Source organism: Rattus norvegicus, chromosome 18, assembly GCF_036323735.1.
Source record: "Rattus norvegicus strain BN/NHsdMcwi chromosome 18, GRCr8, whole genome shotgun sequence".
NCBI classification, from domain to species: Eukaryota; Metazoa; Chordata; class Mammalia; order Rodentia; family Muridae; genus Rattus; species Rattus norvegicus.
The window spans coordinates 36,511,292-36,536,350 of NC_086036.1; the positions used below are offsets into that span (position 1 = coordinate 36,511,292).

At 36.0% G+C, this 25,059-nt stretch overlaps 1 protein-coding gene across 1 annotated transcript in view; it reads left to right on the forward strand.

Annotated features, from left to right (window-relative positions):
- Nucleotides 1-4,055: 4,055 nt before the first annotated feature.
- Nucleotides 4,056-25,059, forward strand: part of Spink5 (serine peptidase inhibitor, Kazal type 5) — a 68,692-nt gene continuing 47,688 nt past the window's right edge. Inside the window, exons 1-8 of the mRNA NM_001170606.1 lie at nucleotides 4,056-4,175; nucleotides 5,195-5,220; nucleotides 9,294-9,421; nucleotides 11,076-11,154; nucleotides 18,370-18,497; nucleotides 21,376-21,439; nucleotides 22,460-22,587; nucleotides 23,843-23,909. Of these exons, the coding sequence (NP_001164077.1) occupies nucleotides 4,121-4,175; nucleotides 5,195-5,220; nucleotides 9,294-9,421; nucleotides 11,076-11,154; nucleotides 18,370-18,497; nucleotides 21,376-21,439; nucleotides 22,460-22,587; nucleotides 23,843-23,909 (675 nt within the window). The 5' untranslated portion in view covers nucleotides 4,056-4,120. The remainder of the gene's footprint in view (nucleotides 4,176-5,194; nucleotides 5,221-9,293; nucleotides 9,422-11,075; nucleotides 11,155-18,369; nucleotides 18,498-21,375; nucleotides 21,440-22,459; nucleotides 22,588-23,842; nucleotides 23,910-25,059) is intronic.

Consider the following 25,059-nt stretch of genomic DNA (forward strand, 5'->3'; position numbering starts at 1 on the left):
GAAAATGGTAAAGATTGTATAAGAGAACGCAGATGTCACCTAACTCTCCACTAGTTATTTTGCTATGCATACATTACCACCAAAATTGCACTTAATACTTCTAACCTACTGGACGTCATTAGTCTAATCTATCTTAAATGTGCCCAGAGTCCTTCCATTATAGTATTAGGGGAAAACTAAACTAACAACAATCCATTTGGCAATGAAGCAGTGAGTATTCCCAGGAGTCTATTGAGCAATTCATGTACTGAAGGTGAAAGCTGAGTGGCTACAGGATTATAGTCTGATTTACAGTTGAAGACTGCAAGTGCACACTCAAGTTGAAGGAAGACCTTTATACTTGTACTGCTTTTTAATTTGGTTCAGTTTTTTTTCCCTACATGACATATGCTACACTCACTGGTGGAATAAAAAGGAACCTTAATTTAGGGATTGCCTGTACCAGATTGTCTGTGAGTAAGGCCATTGGGAATTTACTTGATTAATGATGGATGGGGGAGGGGGAGGGCAATCTACTATGGGAAATAATACTACTGCTAGGCAGGTGTCGAGGGTTGTATGTGGAAGCAAGTCGAGGAGGTTTTGGACAACAAATCGGTAAGCAACATTCTTGCATGACCTCTCCTTCAGTTCCTCCTTCCGCATTCCAACTTTCACTTTCCTTCACAGTGGTCCATAATAGAACATGTAAGCTGAATAATCTCGTTTCTGTCCAAGTTGATTTAGTGTTTTCTCATAGTGACAAAAGCAATACCAACAAAAGAATTTTCATCATTGTCTATTTGAATATTGAGACTTATAATTGTGTGTGTGTGTGTGTGTGTGTGTGTGTGTGTGCGTGTGTGTGTGAAGAGAGAAAATCATAGAGAACCAACAAAGAAATCAAACCAATGGAGTATTAAATTAAAAATCATGGTGAAAGCTGGGGAGTTATAAGATATCATAGCTATTAATTAATCACTAAAAACATCGAGGAGCTCAATGCATAGTAAAAGAGAAAACTAATTTTGATGTTGAGAAATATTTTTTGTTTCTGGGGATATTGCTGTTCTATAAAATGCTGCATATTCTATCCCTTTTTCTCTCCTTGTTAGTACCTATCATGTGGGTTCAAATTTGAATCTGGCTGACAAATGAACAGGATTAGAAAGCTCACACCTTTTCTCATCCAATCCTTTTCCTTTCTAGAAAGAGGAAGGAAATAGTTCTATGTCTGTGATGAGTAAACTAAATGTTCAGAAGACAAGGATGGAATTGTGAATTTGGGAAATATTCTCTGGAAGCCTAGCAGTGATCTGAGCCTGGCTTCAACCTCATTCATTTTAATTTAATAATTATGGTTTTAAGAAACAAGGAGGTGTGCTCTGCCTCGGTGAGCACTACAGAATAGAGCTATGCTGTGCTGTGCAGGAAGGGTCTTTCATGCTCCTCTTCTTTCTCCCGTAGGCATTTACATATAGGTGCATGTCTATTTCCAAAACATCTGTTCCCCAGAAAACTACTTTCGTATGTTTCTCTCTTCCTCTTAATACTTTACGAATCCTTCAAAAAAATGGTTAGGGTGCCTATGTAACTCACAAATGTTAAATTTCACAAACTTGAAAGAAAAAACCCTGAAGAAAAAAAAGAAACAAGGAATGATTGACAGAACATGGGATTAATCACCTCCAGATTTGCAAGGTTCCTGAAGTGAACTGGAGAGAAAGCCTTGATGGCAGGGGCAGCTATTGGGATCTTTCAGTATTTGGGGAACTGGGTGTTCTCCTCCTGGGAGTGGAGGCTCTGGCTGTCAGTGATGAGCATGTGGCCAGGAGGGAGGAGTCCACCTCCTTCATGTTTCCTCATAGCAGAGATTCTTCAAAGAGAGACTCACCTGTTGGCTCTTTTGTTTTTTCCTGCCTGGTTCTAAATCCAACCCTGGGAATAGTATTCATCTGATCTAGTGTTGGGATCATCAGAGCTTTTACACAGTCACTGCTTCTATTGTGCAGATTAATTTGCTTACCAACACACACAGGTTTCATGTGGTCTGAGTTGGCATATACAAAATAAAATATTAATATTTTTACACCAATATTTAAAATACTTTACAGGCAAGGCAGCCCTGGTCTCAGTGGAGAGCATGTGTGTCTAATCCTGTAAAGACTTGATGTTGCAGAAAAGGAGGATCCTGGGGGAAGGATAAGATTGGTGGGGGGGAAGAGATGAGGGTTTGGGAGTGTGGGGAAACATCCTCTCAAGGCAAAGGAGAGGGGAAGAGGTAAAAGGAGGGGGGGAACTGGGAGGGTGCATTATTTGGAATGTAAATAAATAAAATAATTCAATTAAAGAAAGCTTTTACAGAAACAAGGGTACCCTTATGAACACAATCATGAAATGAAAAGGACACTTTTGATTTCAATTAAGCTTTGGAATGTGGATGCTCAGGAAACTTGCAACTGTTGTCGAGGTCCAGGTTCAAGTAGGTTGACTTTAAAATGTAGGTTCTTGAGAACCTACTGGGAGACAAGATATCACTAGCTATAAAACTCACCATTTATTCTTGATATTGATAAAAGTAGTAAAGTTATGCAAACACACAATCACAATATGCAGGTAACATTTGAGCCTTACAACAAGTGTAAAATGATTGCATTATTTACTCTGCTTTACATGTTAGGAAACAGTCTCAGAGGAAAGAAGTGATTTGCCCAAGGCAGCAGAGCAATTGGTGAGTCAAATGTTGGACCCAGTGAGATCTTGTTCCAAAGCTGGTTCATTTCCATTATGCTGTCGTCACATGGACAGGAATAGAAACAGACTGCCAGCCTCCCTGCCCGTATTCCTTCAACTAAGTTATGAAAGACCTTGGTTTTCTTTGCTCTCCAAGGTCACTATTTTACTAAAGAATGGAATTTTAATAAAACTATTACAAAATTAGTAGTCAACAGTTGTTTTGTAACTGATAAGTTATTTCATGAGAGAAATGGGAGAAAAATCTGATTATTTGGATTTTGATAGTGCAGATATTATAAAAAGACCTTTCGTTTCAGGACTGCTTTTCTGTATGTGGAGGGACTCCAAGAATTACTGAAATCAAACTACTTGGTTCTGGCTTCAGTTACTTTTTAAAATGTCCTTTAGCTGAGAGACCTAAGCCAACACTGGAAGGTGTGCTGACATCCATAATGTGCTACTTGTAGAATGAAACAAAGAAACAACAATACTAGAAAAAGGTTATACTCATGTATTTGTAACTTTTAATTATATTTTTTATTGAAGGAAGGCCAAGTAATAAAAGAATAAATTTATTTGGCATAGAGTGTGATTTTTATATCACGGATTATAGAAAGTTCAATCTTGAGTCTCTAATGCTTGTGTGGTATTTGGTTAGGATAGCATATTGTTTTGATTGAGATTTATTTCTGTAGTTCTAGGTAGGGAAGAAGATCAGTATCTCCCATGTTAGGCAAGTGTTTCATTGCTTGACGACTTCAGCAACCCTAAGAGAAGGTTTATAAGTAGTTATGTACAAGGCATATTTTCACAAAGTTTCTGCCCTTACCTGTGTGTGCACCGAAAAGGATGCCAACTTTGTAGTCGCAATTAAACCGCACACTTCAGAAGTACTGTAGATAACATCAGTGGGAAGCCTAGGTTCTCATTACACACAACTTTTCCCAGATGTAGAAATCTTTACTTTTTTTCCCTGCTGTGTAGGGCAATCAATCTGTCTGCTTCCCCTTCCCCCTCTCACTTATGAAGGGAGGTCAATTAGAGAGAGGCATATTTGACTAGGAGGTACTTGGTATCACATAGGATTTCTAATCACATAGAATTAGAAATGATCAACTTTAGGTAGGGTTCTTTCTATAGGCTTTTGAGAATGAGTTTTATAAAAATTCATTACTCTTCTAGAAATAGACATTATCTACTTAAATCTGATACCTTGGCAGGATCTCACAAAATGGAAACTAAACTGGTGTCGTCTAAGGAGTCTATCTAACATGATCCTGAACAACTGGTTCTTCTGTGTGTCACCAGATGTATAAAAGTGAGCTGCATCTCATGAGGTCAGTCTTAGAGCACCAGCTGAGCAATGCACAGAGCAGTCCTGTAACCAACTTACATCATCTTCAGCATGAAGACAGCCACGGTGCCAATGCTTCTCACCCTGGCATTTTATCTCACACAAGGTGAGCAATTTGAATAAACTGAAGTTTCTTATCACACAGCTCAGAGCCTGGGAAAGGGACTTTTCTTCCTCAATTCCACTTAGAAAATGTGTGTGTGTGTGTGTGTGTGTGTGTGTGTGTTTTAAAGTCTTAAATCATCTTTAAAAAATGAAAGGTGTTAGGACTTTTTTCTCTGAGAGTCCCTCCTAACAACTTTACATTAGTTCTGAAAAGCCAGTAGTTTATTTTGTACTTTCCCTTCACTAAGCATCCAGTTTTTACTACTTCTAGATATGAGATATTTAAAACTGACATGTATTAAATAATACATGTACTTTGATAATACATGTATAAAAGAATATTAAAAATTAATTAATAAAATATAACAAATTATATTGACTTCCTTTTTAAGATCTATAAGATATATTTTCTTATATTTTTATCTTAAAAATTTTAAATATGCAGCTTGCTAAAATATCTTAAAAATGAATCAGAAATATTGTAGCTGAGGATGAAGTAATTTTGTGAGAGCTAGAAAATGAGTTTTCTAACTTTGGTTGTTTGGATGACATGGGCTACACAGATTTACCTTTCTCTGACAAGTGCATTTTAAAACACAGAACCTTGGTACAAGACTATACTTATACACAAATATTTTTACCTTCATATTGTCTGAGTGTTTTAAATTATATTCAATTTAGTATAAAGTATTTCATGCTAATCACCTTTCAAAGGAGAATGACATGTTTTATTATACAATAAGGTTTTAGAGGAAGTAGATAATCTGGTAGGAGTGGGATTATACTATAGTATTATTTTCCAAAGTAGATGAACCTTCCTAAGATATTGAGCCTCTATGACTCCTTGCACACTGCATTCATTTGATAGGCCACCACGAATCTTAATAAATTCAAGATAATTTGTGGTTTTAGAGTATACTGTCAGTAAAGCAATAAGATCCTTCCATTATGTGAATCATATGTCTAGCTTATTATATATTTTATACTCTTTTAACTTTGGTTTCTGCATTTTTGTTCTAGATGCCTCCAGTTGGAAAGGAAATCAGGTCAGTCCTGCTTCTTCTCATTGAATTCATTCCAAGTTTCCTAAAGAAAACTGATTTGTGGCCAACACCTTCATATTAATTACACAGACAGCATACTGACAGGCACTAATAGCTTCTGTTAAAAACAAAGAAACAAGTCTTTATGGATCAAGCATGAGTATTTCTCTCTATGTTTCTCTGTCTTTTTGTCTCCTTCTCTGTAATTCTGTCCCCCCTTCCTCTCTCTATATTATTGATATAAGGTGTTCTCAAGAGGCAATCTATCATGCTAAAATGATGCTTTAAAACACCATAGACAAGCACAAAAAAATTAACTAAAATAATTACTCTTGTTCCTTTCAGCAGTTAAAAAAGATATAACACATATTTTCTGGTAATTATTATGCAAAGAAAGATGTGTCTGTAGACAGCACATAGCATACACATGTGCACATGTATGTGCATGCATACACAAAATTAAATAAATGTTTAATTGCTAATATATTTCTAATTTTTTTTCTGGAGCTGGGGACCAAACCTAGGGCCTTGCACTTGCTAGGCAAGCGCTCTACTGCTGAGCTAAATCCCCAACCCCCTCTAATTTTATTTTAAAGTACCAGAGTATTCTAAAGTAAACAAAAGACATCAAACCCATGCCTCTCTGAAACATTAATTTTTGCAACAGTAAACAAAGAAATCAATATGTGGTACATTAAATAATAGTACTAGGAAGAAAAGGAGTAAGATACAGAATATTCCAGGAACTAAAGTTTGTCTTTATTTCTAAACTAATTAAATACACAAAGTTTTATATGGTGAGAAAACATGGAAAGATGAACAAAAAAAAAACCAAAAGAGATATTTGCATCTTATAGCAGCCCATGTAGAAGCAACTATGAGGGCAGAGCCCTGGATTCCAGAAGGTATCCAGCCATTTCTGATAAGCCTGGTACTGAGAAATCAAAGAACAATTTTGTATAGAAATACATGTTATATGCATTTGAAAGATAATTAAAAAGCTGTGTCTTTGTAAAGTACTTATTTTATTTTTTGGTCTCAGGCTGCTGTGCATATTATTGGTTATCATGTAAAGCAATACTGCGTGTGTAGAAAAATTTGCTCTATCTCTCAAAGGTCATGAACATTCAATAAAGAAAGAAATGAAACAGCTTTTTCTTTCTACCAAACTTCTTTTAAAATGATTAAAATATTTTATTGTATCTTAGTGTAACAAGTTCTTTAAAAGAAACATTGTTATATATTCTTATATAATATATATATATATATATATTCTTAAATATGTCAACAGGACTTATTTAAGTATAGTCTCTATTATTTCACCCAATTTTGACTACTAAATGAGAATTCAAGAAAATATGGTAGAGTCTGACTTTTAGAGCACTGGACACGTGTTGAAATCTCAGAGCATTGCACTGAATTTCTTTCATATCAGAAATTTTGATCGCATTGAAAGTTTTCTTGAAAAGCACAGGTTTAGCTACTTTCTTACATTGTCATGAAAGGCAAAGGCCCACAAGGAAGCAGTCATCATTCTGAAAAGGTTTCCAAGAACACTCTTTGAATATTGTCCCACAAAGCTTCATGTCTTCCTAGCACCATAGAATCTTGCTGAGTATTTTAAACATGAGCCTGAACACCATGGACTGACACTGCTGCTACCAGAAAGGATCTTCTGTACAGGCTGAAATTTGTCATTAGAGAAGGGTTATTATAAAACCCAAACAAATTTGTTAGCATTCTAATACAAAAAAAATAAAGAGAAAGAAAGAAAAGAAAAGAAAAAAGAGCAATGCTATCTCCCAGGGCATTGAATGGCAAGTGATGTGGATGGACAAAAGATAACAACAGGACGTCCTTGAGGAGGGCTAAGGAACACTTGACCTGAGGTGGATCTAGTGTTCTCTGAGATGAGATGAGCACAAAGCAAGAAGAGCAACCTTGGAGAAACAAAAGCAAGCTGAGGGCTTGGAGTAATCAACCGCCCATGTCTCTAATGGATGACAACTAAGTCTAGCTGTGCTCCCTGAGTCTGCCTCCTATAGGTGAATAATCAGGGGTGCTAGGTGTTCCCCAAAGAGAAACATATCTAGTGCTCTCTATTGTTTTTCACTGCATCTCAGGAAACTTGCTTTGTTATTTAAACCACAGAAAAACACTAGTGAGTGACCCATGTTAGAGCATACTGAGCACTGTGAGCAAGTTTCTTAACTCACTCTCTAAACTACTAGTGTTTTCTTTAAAAAAGACTGGATCTTTTAATGAATCACATCTAATTGTGGCATTGTGGAGTTGTACTGTGACATTATGGAGTCTAGTCAAAACTGCTCTGGATTGATGTTGTTCTTTTATGATTTAACGATCAGAAGTATTTAGGTTTATTCTAGTATTGTCATGATTCTTTTTCCTAAACATGTTGTCTAATATCTACCTCACAAGCGTTATGATTTTACTGCAAAAACCCTAGATTATGTAGCCTTTCTCTTAGAAGGCTTTGAAAGTCCTGAGGAATCATTTACATTTGTCAACCTAGGAAGTAAGTTTCTAAACTGGCATAAAGAAAAGAAAAGAAAAGAAAAGAAAAGAAAAGGAAAGAAAAGAAAAGAAAAGAAAACACAGAACCAGATACCAGATCTAGAGACCAGCTGATAATCTGTAAAATTGCTACTTCTCTCTGAGAGAAGATCACTGAGCAGTGATAACAATCAAAGATATTTATGTTAGCAAAATTTCCTAGGGATCGTCTGGTCCCTGATACTAGTCATTCTGTTGGTAGTTTCAACTTCCAAACTCATTTAAGAAGGTGGGTTAGACACAGTGAAACTCATTAGTCTCTAGGAGCTACTCAAGCTGTCCTTCTTCTGCTACTTTACTAACTCATTATGGTATTGAATCACAATGAATGATTGTTGATAGACTGAGTTATTATACAGCTTTTTTAAGAGTCTGTAGATTCCTATGGTCAATTCCTTGGAAGAGGTGCATTTGATAGCTGGAACAAATGCTTTATTACTTATATTCTGGTTGAAGCATGTAAGAAATAGGGTGTTGTTGTTGTTTAGTGAAAAATCAAAAGAAAGTATTAACCATAAATTTGGCAGGGTTGATCTAGGGCCTAGAAAACTTTCTCGGTTGGTAGTGAAGATAGCATTTTGAATCACTACCTGCTTCTACTGCACATCACTTTAAGATGAACTTCAGTCCTCAGAAACACACAGGGACAGAGAGAACAGGTTGTCATGCTCAGCATAGGAACGAATACACAGATTCTTCGCACTTCAGACGCTGTTCCTGTTGATTGTAATATTAAAAATGATCTCTGCACTCCTTTGTAAACTTGAGAAAGGAACGACCATTGGCATTTACTAAAAAAGAAGTCCAAATCACGAGGATCATAATATGTCTTTGAGGATGTTACACAGATTATAGTAGTAGACCAAAGGTTAAACTGGAAGTCATCATGCCTTGGCCTGTTCTAAGCCTTTGGGAAAGAGCCCTGAATCTTCAGCTTTTTTAGATCCGAAGTGCCTGATATAAGGCTAATGGTGTGCCAAAGGAGCTGTAACTTGCCCAGAGAATGAATCATTATAAAAAACTTGTTTTCTTAGTATTTAGGAGCTCTTTGTAAATATTTAATAACTGTCAATATTGCTCTATGAAAAGGAGCTCACATTCCAGAACATATAGTCGGCTCCCTGGCAGTGTCCGGAGTTAATACATTTTAGCTCTCTTCTCCCAGTCTAGTTAGCTATTACTATTGTTTTACTATGTGCTACAATTTAATGTATCAGTTTAGCTTACTGTTGTTGGTGTTAAAAATGCTGTCACCATAACAAGGGTAGTAAATGAAATGTCAAAGATTCTTTGAGGTCACTGGTATCACCATGGGAAATCATCAAGTATCCTTTGTTTCCATACCTTTTGTATCAGATAAACACTTATTAGGTGAGTTTCCTGCTTTGAACACACAAGCCAAAGTCATTATTTTTGTGTTGTTTGAACTGGCTGTATACCTTCTTCTTTTATTAAACAAAGTTGTTTGTAGTGCTTCGATGATATAACTGTATTTCTTCCAGGACCCATGCATGAAATTTCGAGCACTGATGAAAAATGGGACACTGTCATGTCCACAAGGCAACAATTCTTCTCAAAGTCTCAATGACATTATTTTCCAAAGTGAATGCATCTTGTGCAAAAAAACACTGTGAGTAAAATCCATTTCCTTGCACATGTCCAAATTACCAGCTAACTAGTCTCTGAGAGCCTGTTTTTTAATTTCTCTTTTAACTCAATATTTTTCCAAACCTGAAAGAGTAAATATACATGTTGAGCAGGCCATTGTGCCACATACCATAACATAAAATTTGATAATTGCCGCCCACATAGAATGATTTAAACGATCACTCAATGGGATTTCAAAGGCCTTTCAGGGAGCTCTCTGTTAATATCTTAACCAGCACTCTCTGTAGTCTTCTCAGAATGTGATTCCACTTTGAGCTTCCTGCTTCTAAGATAAAAAGAACTTAAGAAAGTCAGATTCCTTTGGGCCTGTTAAGACTTGATTCTGCTCTTTCGGAGAGCCTAAGAAGATTCCCTACCAAGAAACTGACATGCGTGCCTGGTGGTCGCCAGCTAGCAGAGAGATTTATGCAGAGTGCTTTTAGACTACTTGGGGTGCCAGGAGAGAATCCGCTAGGATTACACAAGGGTGCGGTGGACTAAAGATCTGCCTGTAGCTTTCATTGCCATGCTCAGAAAGAGTAAGTATACTGGAAATTTACCAGGATGTTACTCAATGCTTTGGCATTTACCCAATGTTCCCTAACTTGATTTCTTTCTCTTCAGTGGCAAGCAGAAGGCAGTAGAAGGTTTGAGTTGTCGATTCTAAATTCGCAAACCAGCGTATTACAATTCTTTTTGGGTTTCTTTTTGGATATTTTCCTGCTATTAGGGATTGAACCTAGGGCTTCCTGAATGCTAGGCATGACTGACATACATTGTCAGGCCTCTCATGTGATTTTAACAGGTATCCCATCTTCAATTTCCGAATATTATCACAGGTACCAAGACAATGCTAAACTTACTCATTTAAGGTAATTATCCTATAACTTTTTTCAAAAGTCATGATGGTATATGTCAAGGTTTTAATGTGACATATTCAATAATATTGATAGAAAAAACACTGAAAGTATGTTTTATTTCTACTGAAGAGACTGAGGGATAAAGAAAAATGACAGGAAAGGACTATGGATGAGGGAAGAACATACATGGGCAATTACATTTTCTCATTCATTTGAAAGCTACATGAGAACCATCAACTATTTTAATCCTTTTTTATATATGTGAAGCCAAATCTATGAATAGAATAATATTACTGATAATTTTAAACAAGAATGAAATGATCTAAGACTTACAAGATAGTTTATTAATAGGGCCACTTGCTAAATTGTTATTTTTGTTTTTTACCTATTGATAAAGTAATTGGCTTAGCTGGGAAGAACGGTCTATAGTCTGCTTACATTCCCATTGAGAATGGGCTGTGTAATTCAGTGTAGTCTTTCAAATGTTGCAAATAATGACACAGACAGTGTTTAGAGTAGCAAGATAGTTATCTTGCTACAGGAAGTATTAAAAGTCAGGTATGTGGCTAAACACCAAGTGTCTTCCCTCTTCTAGTCTATATTTGAGACTTTTTCCCCAGTGTTGTGGAGATTACAGAATTTCCCATGCAATAAAGGGCCTATTTTCACTTTGGTATGTCAGAATAGGAAAAAAAAACCTTCAAGATGAGGATTTTATTCATAAAGGTTGGCAAGCAATTTTAATTTTAATTTATACTATTCCTTTCTCTTGCTCAGAGAACAAGAAACAAATACCAAGGACATGGTGATGGTGAGGTTTTTGTCAAGAGCCACCAGGGCCACTGCCCCAGCAAAGGTGAGACTATCTGGAGTTAACCAATCATGTTTGCTGCTAAGATGACGCTAGACTCTAAAATTATCTGTTTGTTTCCTAATTACCTGTTATGAAGCCAACCACTTAGAAGGGAGGGAATGTGGCTTAGTTCAAGGGTGGGCTAAGTATCGAGTACAGCTTGTCCATAGGCCCAGCCCATGACCCTACTCTGAAAACATGTGAGGTGTTGAGAGGTGGAGCAAGCCACGTGGTGTGAGCTTTCCCGGACTACTTCTCTTACCTCCAGTCTGTCTAGTTCCTGTAAGAACCTTTCTTGGACAATAGAGATAATAACACACTTCAGAACTCTTATTGTCTGTGTAATCTGGGCAATCTGTGTGTCTCTGGGTGTCTTTATTTTATCAACTAAAATTTTAAAAGCTAGCCACACTGTTTAACATGTGTCAACAGGTCTCGAATCTATTCTCTTTACCTTTTATTTTCCTGGGTTTCTTTTTTCTTCCAATTTTTCTTGTATGACACCTGGAGTGTTCTCATAATTCAACTGGGCTCATTTATGTCTATTTTGTGGGTTGAGATTCAACTTAATATTTTGCATGAGCTAAGTATCTAATGGTTAAAAGAAAGGCAAATCATAAAATAAAAGGTGGTAAAAAATGACTGAACAGGTAAGAAGCATCACACAACTATTTCACTCGACCAGTGCATTTTATTATAGAAAAATATCCAAAAATAAAATTTAAAATATTATAAAAATGAAATAAAAGCATTCCATATTGATGGAAATGTCTGTCTTAACCAAATCACATAATTTTAGTTGGCAAGACTTGGTCTGTTAGCAGCTAAGCTGACAGCCACATCACCTCCAAGTCTCCTGTGTTGCTTTTTCTTTAATTTCTTCCTTCTCTTCCTTCTCCTTTGGCCCTGACATATAATTAAAATGATCAGTCAAGGTAGGCACACCCTAATTACTTGTATCATACATGGTCTAGTCCAGCTACCATCTTTCTTGGCAGTGCAACTCAAGAATGTCTGAGAAACTCAGCCTCCGCCATAAACATAGTTGACTAAATTCTTTCCCTGGGCTCAGTCAGTCTCACTTTTAAAACAATGCCAGATCAGTCACACAGCTAGCCAATACCTGTGCATCTTTTGTCTATAATTAAAGGACTTACTTTTTGACGTAGGAGGACTGAAAAGGTCTGATCATTACATTGAAATCCAAGTTTCTCTTCTGAGACAGGGCCACTCTGAAATATCCTTTCTTCTGTTCCTTTTGTCTCCTTGACTAAAACTCTGACATCATCAACAGTGTTCAAAAATATAAGACTCAAGTAAATGAGAAAAAATGAGCAAAGTGTGTTCACACACACACACACACACACACACACACACACACACACGCACACACCAATCTTCACAAATTTATTTATGAATTTGTGTTCACATCTGTAAAGTGAAATTTGCTAAATGTTAAGTAGATATCTTAAGATATAAAATTATGTAATTGTGCCTGCTATGTTAATTCTTTTAGCTTGATCATCAGGCTTGCAAATAACATCTACCTGTGTTTTCAAAACAGGCGTCTCAGCCTCCCATCATATGAATCAAGATCTCAAAACTTTAGTGCATTTAAAGTAAGAAAAAGTAGAACAAATATAAACTTTAAAGGAGTATGGCAATCATTTGTCTGTGTAATATATCGTATACTATGTACAGTTTTAAAATTTAAATGAGGAAAATCAAAGTATGAATTTAAGATACATAAAAATTCATGAATGAGAATGTCTCTGAATGTATTCAGTTGTTCAATTTGGCAACTGTAGTTAAAATAGTTTTTTAAAATGTACACAAAATATTGAAATAACTATGTTAAAACTTTAAAGGAAAGAATAAAAAGAAACAAGCCCAGTTTCACTAAAAATAAATTATTTTTAAAATAAAAAACTTGATATTTGAGGACTCACCTAAAAATGCAAATAGAATATAACAAAAAGCAAATTTATTATTGAATTATAAAGAAATAAAATTAACGGAAACAGGGAGAAGCTGCTTTGAGACTTGCAGGTTTTCTGGGACAAGAAATGTGTAATAGGAATGGCAGACAAAAACAACAAAAGAAATATTCTTGGATGGACTGTGACCTAAAATAGCTCATGAAATGTGATTTGACCCTCACATGTATACCTGCATACACACACACACACACACACACACAAAACAAAATACAAAAAAAGCAAAGAAATAGATATATGAGTAGATACATAGTCAAAATAGATCTAAGGCAGTTAAAGTGCTCTGACCTTCACCTGTGTGCCTGTCTCTCTCACAGATTAATATATCAATTAGAATTATGTTTATTTATCAACTCATATATTTATTGCATCATTATTAGCATTTGATATTTTTACTAATACATCCATTTTAGTTTTTGCATATATTAACATATAGATTTGTTATACCTTGATTATATTTATTCCTTAATTTTGTACAGACACAGAGATACAGCATACAGAGACACACATATGCACAGGCACACACCAACACACACACACAGACACAAATATATAAACAGAGACACGTATACAAACAGACACAGACATGCCAACAGACACACACAGAGATATACACAGACATCTATAGACACAGATACACATATATACACACTCAGAAACACACACAGGTACACACTTACACATGTATATATACAGGCATAGATATAGACATACACATGCATACAGACACTACATGTATATACACACGAGACTCATGCACATAAACACCAGACACACACACACACACATAATATACTCATACATACAGCATTTAACATAATGGTGCCCAGTTGCATTCTTATTTTTGGAAAATGTGATAATTTCATTGTTATAGCTTAATAAAATATCATTGTGCATATATACATTTTCTTTACACGTTCATCTGTTGATGTACATCTAGGGTGATCCTGTCTCTTAATCACTGTGAATAGTGCAACAACAAATATGGCTGTACAAATATTCCCATTGTCCATTGAGCTGAAGTTCTTCAGGTATATGAACAGAGTCATTACAGCTGGGTCTATATGGTACTCTAGTTTTAGTTTGTTGAGAAACCTACATCATGACTTCCATAATAGTTGTATTAATTTACATTCTACTAAGAATGTAAAAAATGTTCCTCTAACTGTGCTAACATTTGTTGGCAGGCAAGTATATATAAAACATTAGTGATGGGCAGTCTTAGGCTTCTTACCTCAGGCATTTTATTTTGCCATTATTAACTAAATGGTCCATTATACAATCTACTTCACCATAATACCATATTTCATTATTTATCTACTAGAATGAGTGCTGTTATATTAGGCTTAAGGTTTAATAATATTTTGTTAGAAATATAGAACATCTGATATCAGTTATTTAGTAATTATTGGCTTTTTTCCAATCTCATGTAGAATTTACCTTGATACTTGTCTCATATGCTACATAAAATAGTAATGTTTGTATTTTGTTTGTGTGATATTTTTCAAAATATCTACAACACTAATCATTTTATTTTTTCTTAATAAGCAGTTCTCTTAGTCTTTTCTAAAGTCTGTCATTCTAGTTGGTTTATCTAAAGTTATTACACATTGTGAATTATTTGGGAGACTGTGGGCCTATGTTAGGTGAGTGAACACACATTCTTCTCCTCCTAATTCTGCTTTATATAATGAACTAATTTGTCACTAATAATATGTCCAGACTGTAGCCTACTTTCTAAGTATTAATATTATTACATCTACTTTCTGCCTATACCTATTTTCTTGAGTGATTTCTTATTTAATTTTAAATATTTGTATACCTTATTCATTTTTTACATCTTTATATCTCTTTCCTATTTACCAAATTTTGCAAAAGAAGCATGAAATTGACTTATGTAATTGAATTGATACTACATCTTTTAGTGAAGTAGCCTATTAGCAAAATGCTTCCTATAATTTTATTTTTTAAATGAGCTTAATCTGTGTGTTTATATAATGCACTCAGATCTCTCTCATCCATGTTTACCTCTATTTCTCCTCACACCTATACTTCTCCTGATTTGTGACCCACTGAGTTTAACCATAGTAAAGTTTTAATTTTACTCTTTCCCTGAGATCATTATGTGGTTCAGTATTATTTTTAAATGACTCAATCCCTGTATCTTCCCTTGTGGGTTTATTCGCTACTCTCTGTACTTCTCCCCCAATACAACTTGATTTTACCATTTTTCTTAACATTTATCTTATCATTTCTTAACATTTTCTTATCATTTATCTTCAGTTTTAAAAATTATTTTCAAATTAGTTCATTGTTTTTAATTTCCCAATAGTGATCATTTAAGTGTAATATACTCACCATTGATGTTGTCATGATTGTCCTGAACTTAAAATCTGTATATTCAAATATTTATAATAATAGATAATAGCTGCATCTCTCTGTCTTTCTTCAGATTGTAAACTTTTTTTCTGTTTATATTCTGAAAGTATGCTATGCCCCACACTTTTGAGATTAACTAGATTCAAATTTCTGTTGTTACAGCTGTTCCTATCTTCCATTATTTCATAAACTCTATGAATTTGCCTTTATTATTCAGACATTTGTACTTCCACTTCTTCCTCCCATTTTGTGAAATTTCTTCTTTGTTTTCCTTTCGCTTTTGTGTTTAAAAAGTTTCCATTGCTATTACCTTTGAGGAGGTTCCTTTGCCTGAACTTCAGTTCAAAATCCTTATTTGTACATATCCCACTTTTATTCTTTATATTTTTGTTACTATTTAGTGAGAACATTCTATTATCTATTGTTTGTTTCCATATGAATTTTACCCTGTTTCATATTGAAAGTATCTTTATTTTTCTGAAGAATATTGCACTTTTGATAAATAATTCTCTTCAAACAGTTTCAATTAACTTGATTTATGGTTTTCAGTAGATAGCATTTTTTAATGTTGTCTTAGTACTGAGATATGTACACATTTTAAACATTAAATTCCATAGCAGCCCTGACTTATTTTCTTCCTAATGAACTAATGTTCATGATCAAGTTTCTGGTGAATGGATTGCCAGGACAAGAAATGAGGGCAAGAGCTGAAAGTTCTGGAACCTAGCCCAGTTGGCTGCCTTTCTTCCAGGTCATGGTCCATCTGTGAGCTCTTAGGTGTCAGCCTTGGGAAGAGGTATTTTCCTGTAGGATGTGATTCACCAACCTTGGAGTCTGGAGGACAAGGTGGTGGGATAGAAAATGCCTGCACCTGTCCTGTCACCTCCCAGCTGGCCTTTTGATTCACCCTGCCATCACCCAGCCAACACCTGTGACCTAGTATGCTGCCCTTGGTATTTCAGGTGAAGGGCAATGACCTTGGCTGTTCACTTTGATTCATAATTTCCTATGGATGTTTCCACACCCTCTATAAATGACATCTTAAAGAAAAATAGCAACTCACCTGCTTGTTTCTTTATGCTACAAGCACACTTTCTTCTGCTTTTTGAAAAGCATTGTCCAGCAACCACAATCTTACTATTCTAGCTTTTCTGTCAGCTCTGGAAGGGTTGGCTCCTTCTCACTAATGACATCTCCCCACAAAGATACTCTTTGCAAAAGGATATTTCTGGCATATTGATAAACACTGAAGTCCATTACAGCTGTGTTGATGTCTTTGATTAATTTCTGTTGCGGAATCATGATCTAAAACTGTTGTTTATGTTTGACCTTGTTAGAATATACAGTATTCTAGCTCTGTTTACAATGCAGTTCACAAACTGTAGGCTATTCAAAGTCTTTGAAATAAGTAATGAATCTTCTGTAATAAATGAGAATGTGAGTGAAGTAAGATGTTACTTTATTTATTTTCATTCTGCTCGTGGGACTATGATATAGTTTTTCTTACCACTTCAATCTTTTTCCCTCTAAGACAATTCTCTGATGTAATTCTTTGATAAATTTACTGTATACTTATAAACAGTTATGCTTTTTATGTTGTGGTGACATATTAATCATTACTGGCACATAGCATATGTTCCATATACACTACTGAAACATTTAAAAGGCACCAAACTTTGACTTTCCATGTGCTATAGAAAGTGGGGGACTCTAGTTAGAAGTGCTTGCTTTCAGTTGGACATTAAACTCAAATTACACTACATATTCTTTGTTAACTTACACCATAATAGTTATTGCCAAATCATGTTTCATAATTATTTCTTTGATCCTTACCATGAATGTAGAATGTGGGCTGGCTTTGACTTCCAATTTTTCACACGAAAAAAGTGGGGTTCAAAGAGGTAAAGTGAGTAGATAGCAGATCCAACGTCAGAACACTTGTCTTCAGTTACTGACAGACAGACTTGTTTTGTCAACATTCTGGTTTGTCCTTAAACATATGTCATTTGATGACAGCGGTGACCTGGAGATTTCTGCCATCATCTTTGAAAGATATTTAGTTTTCTTGTCCTGGCTGTCATTAGAGAAAGCATTTTTGTATGTGCCCTGATGTTTTTCACCTACTTGTGTATCTGTGTGAAGGTGTCAGAGCTCCAACAGACTTAAACAACAGTGGTGTGCTGGAAAGGAACTGGGTTCCCTGAGAGAATAGCCAGTGCTCCTAACAGCCAAGCCATCTCTTCAGACCAGGAAAGCATTTTAAGTAACCACAATGTCACAAACCATTTTGTGATCAGACTTTTCTAGTTACTGCACCTACATTAAAAACTTAAGATCCCCATGGCATCAGTAATCGGTAAAATTATACCCATTTTTCAAATGAGGACAGTTTAGCATAGATAGGTTAAATTATCTGGTCAAAAACAGTAAAATTAAGAAGCTGGAAATCTGTCCTAATCCTAATATGACATAATGAAACATTTCTTATGGTTCATAGTTTACAAAGGGTTTCTATGTTTATTATCTGCAAGGGCTATTGACCATTCTGTTGAGATTACAGGCAGAATTTGGCTGAGATACAGTGTGCTCAGTTTCACTGAGGAGGGCTTGGCCTATCTCACCCAGACTGAAAGTTGCTGAAACCATACCAAAATCTTTTTTTTTCAACTCTAACCCTGTCTCTGCCTCCAGACCACATTTCATTGTCTGTTATTTTGTTAGCTCATCCATATCTACATTCGTTTTTCCTGCAGTGTTCTGTTCAGTGCTTGAAATACTAACCTACTTATTTTTCTAATAAGGAGTTTGACATTTTGATATTCTTTAATTATATCTCTTGCAGTTGAATTGTGAGAACTTCAAGCAAAGAAGAAAAGATGGGGATTTCATCTGTCCATCTGATGCTTCTGCAGTTTGTGGCACAGATGGGAAAACGTACCCCAGCAGATGTCACCTGTGTGCTGAGAATGCGTGAGTACTCTATAAAGCAGACATAGTGTCTATGCAACTAAATGATATGTTTTCTTCCCCACAGTATTTATAATTCATTTGCTACCAGCTAATCTCCAACAAACTTTATACACTGTTTCTTTTACTATTTTTTGGGGAAAATGTACACAGTAAAACATTTTATATATTACGAAATTCTACTGAGTGCGATTGTTTTGGGTTGTTATCACAATCTCTGTTAAGTAAACAGGACATGTAGATACAAATGCAGACACATAAACAGATGCTACATAGACACACACAAGGATGACTATCTTCTCTCATCTATCAATGTAGTTTCTGATTATATTCTTTCATGCATAGAATGTTATCATATCAAATAATATTTAAATGCTCAAGAAATTATAATATTATGTAGTATGTAAATGGAAGTATGAATTTTGAACTTCTTTGCCAAGTAGATATCACATCTCACTGGCCTACATTGTTCCTTGTGTTCTTCCTCCACCCTCAGAGCTTGTTCTGGTTGTTAATTTTCTTTAACCAACAAGATGCACACCTGCTCTGCAGCCTGTTTATGACCTCAAACTTGAATGAACTGGTCTTTTGTTTCTGGAAACACAATAGCCAATGTTTGAGAAGGTAATAGGGCAATAGTTAGTGTTTGAAATTCTGAACATTTTCTTTTTGAGATTTTTCTCTCACACAATGTATCCCAACCACAGTTTCCACTCTCTCTCTCCTCTTCTTGGAGCCCTCTCCACTTCCTCTCTTCCCCAGATCCACTCCCCCTCCATTTTCTCTTCAGAAAAGAGCATGATAGCCAAGCAGGATAAAACAAGATACAGTGAGACAAGGCAAAAACCCCTCATGTCAAGGCTGGACAAGGCAACCCAATAGGAGGAAAACAGTCTCAAGAGCAGGCAAACGAGTCAGAGACTATCCACTCCCACTGTTAGGTGTCCCATAAAAACCTCAAGCTCACAGCCACAACAGATCCATGCCAGCTCTGCTCTGTGTTTTTCCATTTCTACCTCTGTTAGCCCATGTGAACCCTGCTTAATTGATTTGGTGGGGCCTGTTCTCCTGGTGTCCTATATCCCCTCTGACTCCTTCAGTCTTTTCTCTCCATCTGTGAGGTTCACCAATCTCCAAGGGGTGAGACCAGATGAAGACATTGAGTTTAGACTTTTTAAACTCTGGCTGTGGGTCTCTGTGCCTGCTCTCATCTACTCCTCCCTGATGATGTCTGGCACTGATCTCTGAGTATAGCAGAATATTACTAGAAAACATTTCATTAAAAATTTTTTAGACCAGTTTTGTTTGGTTCTACCCTGAACATCCAAGCAGTGTAGGACATGATGGACTTCCTCTTGTGGAGTGAACCTCAAGTTAAATCAGACATTGGTTGGTCACTCTCACAAGTTCCAGCAAATCTTTTTTTTTACCTCTCCAAATTTTATCTCCCTCTTGGTTTACCCTCCAACTGTTCCACATCTCATACCAATCCCTGTCTTTATGAGGATGGCCCCACTCCACACTCTCACCCCACCAGACCTCTAAACTCCCTGGGGCCTCCAGTCTCTTGAGGATTGAGTGCAGCTTCTCTGACTGAACCCAGACCAGGTAGTCCTCTGCTGTATATGTTTTGGGGGCCTCTAATCAGCTGGGGTATGCTACCTGGTTGGTGATCCAGTGTCTGAAAGATAAAAGGGGTCCAGTTTAAACTGAGACTGCTGGTTCTCCAATTGTATGTGTGGGGCTTCACTGTCAGTTTTCAGAGAGTATCACACAGGGTTGTACAGGGATCTTCACTGGACCTTCTTTTGTCCTTTCTTATAATAGAGGTCTCAATAAACAGAATTCCAATTCACCTTTCTGATCTATTCATGACTGTAATTTCAGAGAGCAGCCACTGAGAGTGAGAATTAAAAACTAGAAAACCCAGGGACAGTATGGTGGCCATGAGGCATGACAACCTGAGTTCCATTCCTGAGACCCACATTACGGAAAGAGAGAACTAACTCTAGTAGATTATACTTTGGCTTCCAGTTACATGTTTTGACAAGAACCCCCCTTCCTACCCCTCACACTAAATAAATAAATAATAAATAAAATAATGCGATATGATTTTAAATAGAAAAGCTAAATAGACGAATAAGGAACATTCTGTTCTCTAAGGCATGCATTTTTACGAAGCTACTTTAAATATACTGGACTGTACTACATCATAAGTGAAGGCTAATAGTTTAAATTTTAAGTCTCTGATCAATGTGATATTTTCTCCCAGAATATCATATGACTCATCGTGCTATTGTGACTCATTGCTCTGACTTCTAGAAAAATTACAATATTCCAAATGACTTTCTGTCAGCCTATATATCCTGAAAATCTGTTTGTCCTCTTACTCCTCCATTCTTAGATTTGTTTCTATTGTTATGTACATGCTAAATTATAAGCTGCTTCTGTAAATAACATTTATTTACATTTATGGTTCTAAATATTCTCTAAAGTTCTATTAGATTGAACAAAGTTAATAATAAGGCTTTATGTACTTTTATGAACAATAAAATATAAGCTAGTCTAGAAGGATCTCATAATATAAAGTACAGACATTAAAAATGAATTTTTTATAAAAACTAACAATAGTACCACAAACAACTAAGGTCTTGGAGAGGCAGTAACATCTACTGTAAACTCGAAATTTAGCCCCCAATGTGACTACATTTCTTTGCTATTCTTTAAGGTTGTAAACAGGGGCTTTCATTATACCAGCTAAGTAAAGACTAAAATGTAACACTGTTTTTAGGTGTATAAGCAGTTAGAATAATGGCAGAAGGTTGCCATACTGGCAATTGTACCATGCTAATCTCTGTGTCAATGAACTTTTTGATTCCAGGAAAAGCCAGAGCCATGTTGAAGTAAAAAGTGAAGGTGAATGTGGCAGCAGCCACCTAGAGACGGTAAGGACAAATGCCAATGTGGGGACACTGGTAACAGTGTAAAGCAGTGGTTCTCAACCTTCCTAATGCTGGGACACTTTAATACAGTTCCTCAAGTTGTGGCAACCGAACCATAAAAGTATTTCCTTGCTACTTCATAGCTGTAACTTTGCTACTATTATGAATCCTATTGTGAATATCTGATAGGTAGGATATCTGAAATGTCAGCCCCTGGAGGGGTCGCGACCCATAGGTTGAGAACCACTGAGTAAAGGCAAAAGTAGCCATGTTTTTCCACCATAGGTTGGGATGCTCTAAAGGAGTAATTTTTACTTGACTAAAATTCTGCATCCTTTTTGTTCACATGGAAAAAGCAGTTAAGATCTTAAAACCAGATTTGTTTACTTTGGTCGTAAGACCAGTAGGCTCTCTTAATAATATTCATTATTGATAAAGTTAATATAATTAATTAATAATGAAGAAGAGAAACAGAAAAATAAATCAATCATTTCAGAAGTAAATGGGAACTAAGGTCAACCATTACCTTAAAGTTGAAACCTCAGCTTGGGCACTCACTGTTAGGAAACCCTGAACCAATAGATTAAGGAAATAAGATTTAGATGAAGCTGTTACTTTCTACCTAAGATTCTGTGAGTTTTTGATGTTAGGGAAAGACAAGAAACACCATGAATATCACACATAATTATCTAGTGGAGAACTGATCCTAATTTCAGTGATTTGATACTTTCATCCCTGAAGTTGCTAGCCTCTATCACGGTTTAGCATACATAGTGTTTTAAGGACCTCTTTACATCAGATATGACATTGGGAGCAGGTTGAGAGCTATGAGGACAGTGATCCACTAATATAATTGTCACTGTTTCTTGAATACATGCATAAAAAAGTAAACAGTTCTGAACTTAAAGGTGAATTACCCAAACTCACAAAGCTGTTTCTGCTTTGTGACCAATATTTCCTCAAAGTGTTGTTCAATCATTCATTCCTACCACTGTTTGCTGTATTCGTTTCTCTCTTCTTTAGGATATGTGCAGTGATTTTCGGGCCTACGTGCAAGATGGAAGACTCGGATGTACAAGGGAAAATGATCCAATCCGTGGTCCTGATGGGAGGACACATGGCAATAGGTGTGCCATGTGTGCTGAGCTCTTGTAAGTAGTGTCTCTGGATGCATTTATGAGGAGGCCCGTATTTCCTGCCCTCAGAGCCCTAGAGTTACAATGTCTTCCTTATGATGCATGTGACCTTTTGCCTTTATAATGTGAGACAGATCTAGCTACAAGCTGGGCTTCTTTTTTTTTTCCTTCACTTTACTATAATATTTATAAGAGAAAAATTTGAAACTTTATTTAAAAATGTATAATGCCTCAAAAATTGCTCAATGTTTTATTATATAATAGTTTAAGACTTGGGGATATGGGTTTGAGCAGCTGAAGGGGAGGAAGAATTGACTAAAACTTTGTTTAATGTATTGTATCTAATAACTTGAATGCTAATTGAAAGAATAAAGACAAACTAGTAAAACACTTAAACACTGAATAATCCAAACTAGTCATTTGACATGCAATGCTTTCTCTGGGGACTTATAGCGACCCTCCCTGAGTAATGTCATCTAATTTTAAATAGTGGTATAAAGAGATACCAATAATAATGAAGATTAATAAAGATAATATAATGTCTGGATTCAGTATGGAAGATGTGTGTCATTTAAAGGATGAACTATTGGCTTCATTTTTCTCTGAGTGCCTGGTAAGGAGCTTTCTTATCTAAGAGGCATGAGTCTTCAATGTTCAAACTGCCCCAACTTCTGCAGCTTTTCTGCTTTATTTACTCATTATTTTATGCCCTGAAAGAAAAAAAGAATCTGAGTTTTCCAAATTGATTTCCTGCAGGATGAGCCTGAGACACCAGGATAAGGCTATAATTGATCATTGATGGGGTTAAGAACCTAGGTGCAAATCATTTATCATTTAGGAATAACCCTGTTTTGACATGAAGGCAAACCAATATCTTCCATGGTTTAAAAGGTTGCATAGAAGGGTGTGTATTGCAATACCTGAATGGCTCAGTTTGGTTTCACCCTTGTCATAGCATTGTTTCAAGGCTCTTGGTTCTGCCTGTTAGAGAGAATTTTCCTGACAATCTTCTGTTTGTCACTCTAGGTGGCACACCCATCTGGCTCTGTAGAACAAAGCTTCTAATTGAGTGGCAGTTGAGTCAGGTTCACACCCTTCCTTATCTTTGGTAATGTCTTGGTCTTGAGAATTCAAGACAGGGAAGTGCTTGTCTCCTGTGAGTGGATCAGTTTCAACAGGTTGTTGCAAAGGATAGGAAAGCGTTTAGTGCTCAGAACAGGGTGGACACTGAAAACATGACTTGACCATGTGGATTCTGTTTCCTTGACAGTTTAAAAGAAGCTCAAGTAAATGCCACACGTGACAGAGAAAGCAGAATTCGGAGAGATGCCGAGGAGGTAAATGGATCACTGCCACAGTATAGCAGTTGGGCCTATAGTCATGAATAAAAATTATGGGGTTGGGGATTTAGCTCAGTGGTAGAGCGCTTGCCTAGGAAGCACAAGGCCCTGGGTTCGGTCCCCAGCTCCGAAAAAAAGAACCAAAAAAAAATATATATTTGCACCTTTGAGGAAACACAATGTGATTGTTCCATACTACTATATTTACTTTATATTGCTTAAAGTTCCTGAAATATATTATTCTTAGTATAACTATCAGTACAGTCTTTTGAAACAATCACTCATAGCCAAGGTTTCAAATATACCATTTCTACCCTTGATTTTCTTCCCTCACAAGAGAAAGAAAAAATTATGCACACAAAATTCTGTTGATCTTTTATCCTTTTATTAATTTTTCAGGTTAGCATACAAAGAAATGGGTTGCATGATCGATGATGATGATGACATATATATATATATATATCATTATGTTTTGGTTTTGTTCACTCAGCCCATTTCTATTAGCCCTCTTTCTCACATGGTGTAATCAGTTTGCTTTGAATACATTTAAAAAAACATTTTGGCATAGTATAAATTAGATAGGAAAATTTCCAAATTCTCTAGTCTCTTAAGCGGTATAGCTAGTGGTGCTTTACTCTAAAATTCTGCTCATACAATTGGAGTGCTTCACTTTTCTATGTGTTTATTTCATTTAATAAGACTCTTCTTTTTAAAATTCTTGCTTCTCCCTAATGAAGATTACAAATATTGAGGTAGTAGCTTTAAAAATACTCCTAAAATTAAGTTTTGTCATACCTTGTTGATCTTATAAAATTTCAATTTATTACAAAAATTTCTTTCTTGTGTTGAAGTAAGTAATGCAGCCTTGATGTATTAAAACACTAAGGTTATTAAACCTTTATCACACAGAGAAGAATAACAGTGACTTAGCGGACATGATTGGTCTTTTGTGAGGAAGCAAAGACACGTGGATTTTGGTCTTTATCGGGTCATGCTATTGTGAGTGGGCCCCAATTTTCATGTCATAAGGACATTAGACACAAGAACTCAATCTTATCTTCTTTCCGTGTTGTGTTTTCACCTCCAATGTTCTTTTTGAATAATACAGACACACAGTTTGTGAATTGTTTGGTGACGCTTTCCCATA